This window comes from Uranotaenia lowii, chromosome 2 (assembly GCF_029784155.1).
Source record: "Uranotaenia lowii strain MFRU-FL chromosome 2, ASM2978415v1, whole genome shotgun sequence".
NCBI classification, from domain to species: Eukaryota; Metazoa; Arthropoda; class Insecta; order Diptera; family Culicidae; genus Uranotaenia; species Uranotaenia lowii.
In genome coordinates, this window is record NC_073692.1 from 3,151,982 (window position 1) to 3,162,335 (window position 10,354).

General features: G+C 33.2%; 2 protein-coding genes across 2 annotated transcripts; one reads left to right on the top strand and one right to left on the bottom strand.

Moving 5' to 3' along the window:
• Positions 1 to 5,695: 5,695 nt before the first annotated feature.
• On the bottom strand, positions 5,696 to 7,479 carry LOC129745868 (ubiquitin-like domain-containing CTD phosphatase 1). The gene is given in 3 exon segments (XM_055739239.1): positions 5,696 to 6,247; positions 6,249 to 6,664; positions 7,158 to 7,479. Coding segments are annotated over 3 exon segments (990 nt in total). The 5' UTR covers positions 7,330 to 7,479; the 3' UTR covers positions 5,696 to 5,845.
• A 3-nt stretch (positions 7,480 to 7,482) lies between these two features.
• On the top strand, positions 7,483 to 9,206 carry LOC129748960 (uncharacterized). The gene is made up of 3 exons (XM_055743776.1): positions 7,483 to 7,948; positions 8,103 to 8,990; positions 9,048 to 9,206. Exons 1-3 carry the CDS (start codon positions 7,853 to 7,855, stop codon positions 9,204 to 9,206), a joined length of 1,143 nt encoding a protein of 380 aa, XP_055599751.1. The 5' UTR covers positions 7,483 to 7,852.
• The last annotated feature ends 1,148 nt before the right edge of the window (positions 9,207 to 10,354 follow it).

The window sequence follows — 10,354 nt, forward strand, 5'->3', positions numbered from 1 at the left end:
GAAGGTTAAAGACTTTCAAATTGACGAAACCAGGTATCTTGCCACCAGGAGTGAATTGAGAAAGACGCGTAATTGTATTTTTTTCGATAAACGGAATGAACGATTTTTTTCTTCGAGAATTGGTTATCTTTAACTATAGTTAAAGTCTATAGTCGTCGACAAAGTCCTTTTGGTTGAATAAATTAGCTCGCCTTAGAATAGTAGATAGTGGTAGATAGGCCTTTTTGATCTAAGTGTTTTTTTAAAATAAATATTCAAATGCATTTTAAATGGCTTCATTATGTTGTAGAAAAATAAAGCTGTAATTTGGATTTAATATAATAAATGAGAAAATAATAAAGTAAACCAGTTTGATTTTTTTTATCATTAAAGTATATTCAGCATTTTTAACCTTCCAAAGACGTTCGGGTCAATATGACCCGAAGCGCACATTCAAATCATCATAACTCTTCGAGAAAAAATCGCAAAAATTTGATTTTAAAAACCTCCCTGGGGAATCACGAAATACACAATCTGTAGTACTAGGCAACTTCCTGTGACCACCGGAAGTGCTCCCTCAAAAAAATCCGTAATTAGGCTGTTCGGGTCTATATGACCCGAGAGTTTGCGTAAGTTCCCCTGGCCGCAAATATTGACCGATTTCGATGAATTTTAATTCATTGTATAGATAATTTATTCTAGTTTCTAAATATTGAAAAATAAAGTCGAAATATTTTACGAAATCATCAGTAGCTGATTCCGAATGAAAAAAGTCCCGAAAAAAAGCTCTTTTTGGAATGCTTATAACTTGAGACAGGTTCCAAATATTGCGCTGATTTTATAATATTTGGAATTGTCAAGAATTAATCTTTCCATGGATGTATAAATTTTTGGTGGTCCAAAGGAAGTTTTGGCCGCTATCCCGGAACTTCCGGTAGAAAAAATTCTTACTTCAAAAAAGTCACCCAATTTTGGCTTTGCATTGCTGTATCTCGGTTACCAATGGATCGATTCTCTTAATTCAAATTTTAGTTTTTTTTCGTTAACTTTATTAGTATTTTTGTAGAACATAGTTGGTTCCTCAAAAATCTCAGTTGTTCAGTTTATGGTAATGAAACTCACATCTTTTTTGTCATTTTTCAAACTCCCCCTCGTGTCGGTGGGTTTACGCGATTTTGTTAGCGTGATTTCTCTAACATTTGAACTCAAATTGGTCATTTTTTATATATCTAGAGATTCATTAGAATCTCCTCTTTCGATTGACATACATTTTGTGTGGTGTTTTGAAAATTTGTAGCAACTTTTTTCGAATTTACTGAAAGCTGCCAGATTTCAAGCAGTTTGGTCCACGTTTTCAACAGGTTGGTGTACAAATCTCGCACCCCTCACGTAGCTGCGGGAGAAACAAATCCTGTAGCTCTCTTTTTGTCGCTCACCAAATCTACCACCCAACCCAGAAGCAGGAGGAACTGTAGTCTCGCCGCGTGGTTTGTTGATTGATTGTGCTGATGCTGATGCCTCTTTGCGTAGTAAATGTTTTGATTTTAAAATAGAGAAAGATTATTTTTCCAAATTGAAATAAGCTTCTTGAATCTTTTTAGATATTTTATCATTAGAATTCTTCAGTGATACATTTGTTTTGAATGTAATCATGATTCTTTTCTGAATTTTCTGAATTTTAGAATTCTTCAGTGATACATTTGTTTTGAATGTTATCATGATTCTTTTCTTTTATTTTTAGCAGTGTCTACTGCAGGAGACACAAAATCTATGATTCAAGTAACAAATATTCTGAAATTTTAATCAGAAACTTTAATCAGAAATCGAAATTTGAATCGGAATCTGAAATTAGAATCTGAAATTTGAAATTGAATCTGAATCTGAAATCGAAATCTGAAATCTGAATCTGAAATCTGAATCTGAAATCTGAATCTGAAATCTGAATCTGAAATCTGAATCTGAAATCTGAATCTGAAATCTGAATCTGAAATCTGAATCTGAAATCTGAATCTGAAATCTGAATCTGAAATCTGAATCTGAAATCTGAATCTGAAATCTGAATCTGAAATCTGAATCTGAATCTGAAATCTGAATCTGAAATCTGAATCTGAAATCTGAATCTGAAATCTGAATCTGAAATCTGAATCTGAAATCTGAATCTGAAATCTGAATCTGAAATCTGAATCTGAAATCTGAATCTGAAATCTGAATCTGAAATCTGAATCTGAAATCTGAATCTGAAATCTGAATCTGAAATCTGAATCTGAAATCTGAATCTGAAATCTGAATCTGAAATCTGAATCTGAAATCTGAATCTGAAATCTGAATCTGAAATCTGAATCTGAAATCTGAATCTGAAATCTGAATCTGAAATCTGAATCTGAAATCTGAATCTGAAATCTGAATCTGAAATCTGAATCTGAAATCTGAATCTGAAATCTGAATCTGAAATCTGAATCTGAAATCTGAATCTGAAATCTGAATCTGAAATCTGAATCTGAAATCTGAATCTGAAATCTGAATCTGAAATCTGAATCTGAAATCTGAATCTGAAATCTGAATCTGAAATCTGAATCTGAAATCTGAATCTGAAATCTGAATCTGAAATCTGAATCTGAAATCTGAATCTGAAATCTGAATCTGAAATCTGAATCTGAAATCTGAATCTGAAATCTGAATCTGAAATCTGAATCTGAAATCTGAATCTGAAATCTGAATCTGAAATCTGAATCTGAAATCTGAATCTGAAATCTGAATCTGAATCTGAAATCTGAATCTGAGATCTGAATCTGAATCTGAAATCTGAATCTGAAATCGGATCTTGAAATTTAAATCTGATATCTGAATCTGAAATCTGCAATCTGAAATCTGTAATCTGAATCTGAAATCATGGACGTGAACTTTAGAAATGTTACCCATCCATTAAAATATTAAATCAAAAAAGATTCAAGCAATTCCTACAACAATAAAGCATTCATTTCGTTATCAGCATCAGCTCAATCAATCAACAAACCACGCGGCGAGACGGCAGTTCCTCCTGCTGCTGGGTTGGGTGGTAGATTTGGTGAGCGACAAAAAGAGAGCTACAGGATTTGTTTCTCCCGCAGCTACATGAGGGGTGCGAGATTTGTACACCAACCTGTTGAAAACGTGGACCAAACTGCTTGAAATCTGGCAGCTTTCAGTAAATTCGAAAAAAGTTGCTACAAATTTTCAAAACACCACACAAAATGTATGTCAATCGAAAGAGGAGATTCTAATGAATCTCTAGATATATAAAAAATGATCAATTTGAGTTCAAATTTTAGAGAAATCACGCTAACAAAATCGCGTAAACCCACCGACACGAGGGGGAGTTTGAAAAATGACTAAAAAGATGTGAGTTTCATTACCATAAACTGAACAACTAAGATTTTTGAGGAACCAACTATGTTCTACGAAAATACTAATAAAGTTAACGAAAAAAAACTAAAATTTGAATTAAGAGAATCGATCCATTGGTAACCGAGATACAGCAATGCAAAGCCAAAATTGGGTGACTTTTTTGAAGTAAGAATTTTTTCTACCGGAAGTTCCGGGATAGCGGCCAAAACTTCCTTTGGACCACCAAAAATTTATACATCCATGGAAAGATTAATTCTTGACAATTCCAAATATTATAAAATCAGCGCAATATTTGGAACCTGTCTCAAGTTATAGGCATTCTAAAAAGAGCTCTTTTTCGGGACTTTTTTCATTCGGAATCAGCTACTGGTGATTTCGTAAAATATTTCGACTTTATTTTTCAATATTGAAAAACTAGAATAAATTATCTATACAATGAATTAAAATTCATCGAAATCGGTCAATATTTGCGACCAGGAGAACGTACGTAAACTGCAGGTCAAATTTATCAAAAATAGATTTGTACGGAAATTTTGCGAACGGCTTTGGAAGGTTAAAATCATATTATCGTTGAAATAAATTTTGCTTTTTTGTTTAACATTTAATAAACATAAAACAAAAAAAAAAGGAATTGAAAAAAAAATTATGTGCATAATTTTTTTTTTTTTTTGTATGGGTTTATGAGCTACCTGGCTGACCCGGAAAGGAAAAAACAGATCGGGGGACAGAAGAGGAAAATTTACATGAGAGTAGAACAGCTTAGAGTAGGATAGCGGCAACAGAGCCCGAGGGTTCTGAAGCACCAGTTTAGGGAAGCGTTAAGATAGTGCTCGACGGACTGGGACAATTGGGCCCTACATGAGCTTCGAGTTAACCAACCTCCAATTCAACCGAGCAGTAACAGTAGGGTAGCAAAAGTTATCATACACGGAAAATAATAAAAAGGTAAAATTTACCGAGACAGCAAAGGTGAATGCTCGCAAAAGCCAAAAGGTAACTTCTACCTATTCGAGGTGAAACTCACCTCACAGCGAGGTAAAATATACCTGAAACGAAGAATGAAAAAAGGTACAATTCACCGAGAAAAAATGTGAATCCAAAAAGGTAAATTTCACCTCGTAGCTAGGTGAAGTTCACCCTGAATTGAAGCTGAATGAAAAAGTATAATTCACCTAGAAAGAAAGGTAAATCCAAATAAGGTAAAACTTACCTCGTAGCGAGGTGAAGTTGACCTGGATTGAGCTCACAAAACGGTACAAATCATCTCGAAAAAAAGTAACTATTTGACGAATCCGTTTATTGAGGTTAAGCTGTTTTGCCGTTGAGGAACAAGTTCTGCTTCGTGCACAATATGTGAAAATCGGAACAAATGGTAAGTGTTTTCTTAGATTTCATTTAGTTGTGCTGGTTCTCTTCATAATACTTTGCTTTTGTTTCAGATCGGCCCACAGAGCTTCGTGTTGTTTTCCCGTCAGCCTTCAGATATTATTCCGGACAAGCCGGACCTAACAAGCTTGGCGAACAAAGGACTTGCCTCAACAATTTTTAAAGAACACGGTGATATATTTCAAAAATAAATATTAGGTAACTCCCTATTTATTTCAATAAATACCAATTTTTTCATGAATTGTGTTTTTTTTAAATTAATTATTATTGAAGAAACCAATCAAACAAACAAGCATTTACCTTTTAAATCAGTGAATGGGAAAACGGTATTATTTACTATTTTGCTAGGTGAATGAGAAAATGGTAAAATCTACCTTTTTGCTAGGTGAATTGAAAAAAAGTAAAATTTACCTTTTTGCTAGGTGAATGAAAAAAAGGTAAAATTTACCTCGAAAGAGGGGTGGAAAAAATTCACCTCGCAAAAAGGTAAATTTTACCTTTTTTTTATTTTCCGTGTATGCTTACGTCTCGATATCATTGTCAGAAGGGCTCACTATCTTACCGTAGTTGAGTTATCCCTACCTGCCACCTAACCTTACTCGATGCAATAACTTTGAATTTATTATCGTTTAGATTGACTAAAAAACATATTTTTCGAATTCAGACAAAACATCTAGATAAGAAGCTATCTCTCAAGAAAAAAAATTATGTGCATATGCATAATTTCATCTAAAAAAAAAAATTCAAGTTCAGTTGTAGGTACAAGAAGATACTTACACAAAACTAAGAAATCAAAACGCTTGGTTTAAAAAACCTATTATTAGCGTTTTAGTAAAGACCTTGAATGAAAATTTGCGAATATATATGAAAAAGGCAAAATCATATTCTTTGAAAATCTAGAACGGAGGCAATGAAAATTATCGGATAAGAAAAAAAAACAAATTCCTTATATGAGATAGAATTCTAAAGGCTGTTTATATTTTCTGATCAATTTTTGTTTAGTTAGATGTATTACAAAGAAATAAAAAATTATTGATATTAAATTGTCCCGACTTACATTAAGGCAAAGTGAAAATATAATGGGAACTAAAAGATCTTATTCATCGGCTAGTTCTCGACGTTTCTTCGGTTTATAGCTTTCCCATTTTTTATGATTCAGTTCGTTGAAATCATCACTATTTTCGGCAATATCTCTAAGATATTTTGATAGTTTTAACAGTTCTTTGTCCTTGTGCCGATTCAGATGTGCACCGGCGAATGGTTTAATGCGAAGCCCGGATTTAGGATTCATCAGAAAATTTCTTCTTAGATCATCAAACATTATTGTATTCTTCGAAGAGTATTGCTCGTATTTCCCCCAGATAACACCAAGTGGTTTTACTTCGATGACCCCGCGCACAGGACAATGTACAGTTATCATGGCTTCCGAATCTAGCATGAATACAAGTTTGTAATCGGAATGCGATGTCACACCCAGTAGCTTCATTTTTTCTACGATCCCATTTCATCGATGTAGCTGACCAAATTGCAATATCGTAATGTTCATAAGCCGATGTCAAAAATTCATGTAAATATGGGCGCATTAATTCTGCTCCGTTTTCCGCTGCGGAACGATGATCGAAAAGTGTGTAATCAATATCCAGAACAAGTAGACGCTTGCCTTCACGAGGAGGATTAAGTTCGTTGATATGGTATTCACGAACACGTTTATTAATTTTGGCTAAGTAAACTTCTTTGTTCTCCAACGGTACTTTATCGTCGTCATCGTTATCAAGATCGTTTATCACATTACCAATATCGTCAGGTTTTGATGAGGCCTCTTCAATGTCAACCTCTAGAGATCCAACCATCATTAATTTGAAATTCGGTTTGAGTTCCAGTAAACCTAAGCGAATATCGTCGGTAGCAAATTTTCCTAAAAAAAATATAAAACAAATTTTATACACTATTCATATTACTTCGTTTAAATTAGCTTTCTCTTTAGAATAATTACTTAGTGCTTGCCAGAATAGTAAAGATTAGAAATAATTAATACACTTGTTACTATCAAATTGTATTTCCTCGACCCTAACTATGATTTTTTATCGATGAGCTGGCGTTAAATCAATAAAGAACAATTACAATTACATGGGCCTTTTGTTAATTATTGTTCGATAAAAGCGCTTTAGTTAAACAAAAACATTAAGAACTATGGTCTAGAAAATTTTAACAGAATGAAATTATAAAAAAATATTTAATACAACTGCATAAATAATGGTCATGAAATGTGAATAAGTAACACATAAAAAGCTCGGTTATTTTTGTAGCATTATGTCTTACAAGCTTCAAGGGACTTTCATCGTCATGAAGTGTCTCTTCACACACAATCTATACCTTAATTTTTTTGTTTATGATTTCCTTGGGCTCACCTTTGTGTTTCAGATTCAGAAGTTTCTGGCGTTCTGGTTTCACCTGTGTTTTCTTGCATATTTCGTGTTTGAGAACGGCAACCGTATCATGAACCGTTAGATCTTCGATTGGATATTCCTTTCCACTCCATTTAACAATTATGCTTATTTCTCCGGTCGACTGTTGATCCATTTTAAATATATAAATTCAAGCAACTGTCGAGAAAAATATAAATAAAAAAAGTTTATGACGACAATCACAATTTTTCCTGTCTTCTGGTGTGTCAAAAATTGAGCGAATTTCAAACAAAACCGGCATCGTCCACCTCCTGTCAATAAACTTCATGCACGTTTGCTGAATACACGCTGGAAACTGAAAACCCGAATTGAGAAATTCAGCTTCTCAGCCTCAGGCAAAAATGAAAACATTGATTAACAATAAGAATCGACAGGTTGTTTTCTGAAAATTGCAAAAATATTGAGTTTCTGATCCTTTTTCTATTTTTGATAAGAATAATTATTTCCGCTGAACTTTTTCCAGAAAATCAAGTGGTTTCAAATGAACATGCATGATGTTTGGCAAACTAGCAGCACTGTTACAGCTTAAGGGTCATCAACTGCCATAAACATATGAACTTTAAAACCCAAAGAAAAAAAAACATATAAACAGGCGGCACTTATTTATGTTCTGGAATAGTTACAGTAAAAGCTAAGCAATGGTTACAAGTTATGAAAGTCAACAAGAATTTTTGATGGATTACCCATTCTTGCTAAAAACCGGAGAATATCAATTTATTGGTTGTTTTGAAGGCGTAAGTAAATACTCAGAAATGTATACGTATTTGAAATAAAAACATGCATGTGTATTAATTTTAGACTAAAATATTGCGATTTTGTTGTGCCGTTTACACGTATTTTGTAATTTACTTTAACTTGGCTGTGATAAAACTTATATTTTAATTTTAGGGTTTCAGTATTCACCTTGAGCTGCCAGCATTCCCCAAACTAAATGAAATGGGAATAATAGTATCATACAACGAAAAACAAATAGACATCGATTACCAACCACAAGATACACTGCACGATATGATGGAAAATGTTATGAAACAATGTTCTAAGCACAAAACCCGAGTAACAAAAGTAAACATTTCTAGCATGAATATGATTTCGCTTACAATGGATCAACTAGATTTAATCCAGAATGAGCAAAATTGTAAAATTTGGAGCGACTGCAATTTCTCTAGGATTAAATTTTCCCACTTCAAATCTAATGATGCCAATTTCATTGAACTCTTCCGTAGTAACGGTGCTGATTATAAAGTTATATCACATTCGTTACCTGAACTAGGTACATTGGGGGAGGTTTTCAAGCGACATGCTTCTCTGAGTGTTCATTGTGCTTCTTTCGTACAAATTTTGGAACAATTAGAAGAATTTTACAGTAATCTTCACACATTGGACGAGTTATGTTTCGTTGTCAGTCCTTCAAGAATAGATACACGAACTAATTGGCGAATCATCAAGTACAACAAAAAAGTATTTTTGAAAATTACAATTCATCCGCTGCAGCCTTCCTCAGTAATTGTTGCCTTCATCGGACCTACTCATGAAATCGAAGATTTGCGTAAAAAGTATGATAGCAAATTGGAAGATTGGGATCAAAGTACCAACGTGTACACAAATTTGTTGAGAATCTTCGAGATAATGTCATTTCCGATGCGATACGCACAAACCGATGAACATGATATCTGCGGAATTTGCATGACCTCGAAAGACGATTCTGAGGTCATTCCTCTTATATCATGCGATAATGATAAATGTATGCTTATATTTCATTTTAGTTGTTTGAAGCAGGTGAGTTTCTGGCGTACTCCACGGCTTTTGATTTATGGTTTTTTTTTTCAATTTCAGTGGTTTTCCTCTTTGAAAGATAGTAGAACCTTTTTCGCTATATCGATTGGAAAATGCCCCTACTGCAAGCAAAAGGTTTCCTCTAGTTTCGATGAACTCATTGATCATCAATGTCGTGAACGACCAGACATTCACACCAAAATAGCCGTTTTCTTTTGAAGCTTCGTTATTTTTTTTTTTTCACCAAAAACTTTAAACTTCGCGAACGATCCGTCTTTTTCAAGCTTGCTCTATAAACTGACTCCTCTCATGCATGTGCCCAATTTTTCGAGCTACAGGATATTGTCGCACTCTCTCATCAAGCGTTGTCTGTTGAGCGTTGTCTCTCTCGCATGTCTTCTTTCTTGACAGGAACATCGATGTTCTCGAAATCGATTAACAAATTATTATTGTATACAAGGTAGTTCACACGAACTGTTGATACTGTTAATTAATTATTCTAATTTAATTCATTCCAATTAAAATAATATTTATTTAATCTATTACCAATATTCTCTACATTCGCCTCCACCTGTACTCTTACTAGTTAACTCCTATTATTAAATTGTTGACAATACCTTCCTCAGTAATTTTTTTATTTTGGATATTTTATATAAATATTAAATTAATTTCTATAATGTAAGGATAACTCCTTCATCAATATTTTTAAAAGATAGCAGCATTGTGAATTTCCATTCCATTTTCAAAGAAATTTCATTATTATTTTACAAATTTACCACAAACAAATTTTTTAAACTAAACCTAAGTTTATTTTTCCTTACACCCTAAATAGAAGATTATTCCATGAGTCATGTACGAAACAACATTTTTCTTATGAATACGCTTGATACATGGACATCTATTTAAGTACTTCAATTAGGAGAATATATTCTCACGAAAAAATAGTTTACACATTTATATATAAATGTATTCTCTGTGGATAGTCATTTTCCCTTTCACTTTTTACTCACTATAGTAACACAAAAATAACAAACTCAATCCTGGTGCTTTATGTTTTCTTTTAATTCTAAACTCTTTTGTTCTGAACCCTATAATCTTCACTTTTACTCATAAATCTGTACGCTTTGCTTTTTGCTTTTTTTTTTCTTTAGTTTTAAGCTATTAACGCTTTCTCTACGCTGCACTGTTGTCTTTGTTACTATTTAAACTTAACTCTTACCCTTTGCCATTTAGTTTATTCTTTGCACTACATTTTTACTCTCTCCACTTTACTTTTAAATATTTCCTACTTTGCTTACAGTGTAATCTATATTCTTTATTGTTTACTTGATTTTTTTTTGTACTTTTTTCTTTAACTTCCCGCCTGT

What these genes read in the sequence shown, in the direction of transcription:
- LOC129748960 (XM_055743776.1), top strand. Translation starts at nt 7,853, where the DNA reads ATGGTTACAAGTTATGAAAGTCAACAAGAATTTTTGATGGATTACCCA. An exon ending in TTATTGGTTGTTTTGAAGGC is followed by an intron (nt 7,949 to 8,102) that starts GTAAGTAAATAC and finishes TTTTAATTTTAG; the next exon opens with GGTTTCAGTATTCACCTTGA. An exon ending in ATTTTAGTTGTTTGAAGCAG is followed by an intron (nt 8,991 to 9,047) that starts GTGAGTTTCTGG and finishes TTTCAATTTCAG; the next exon opens with TGGTTTTCCTCTTTGAAAGA.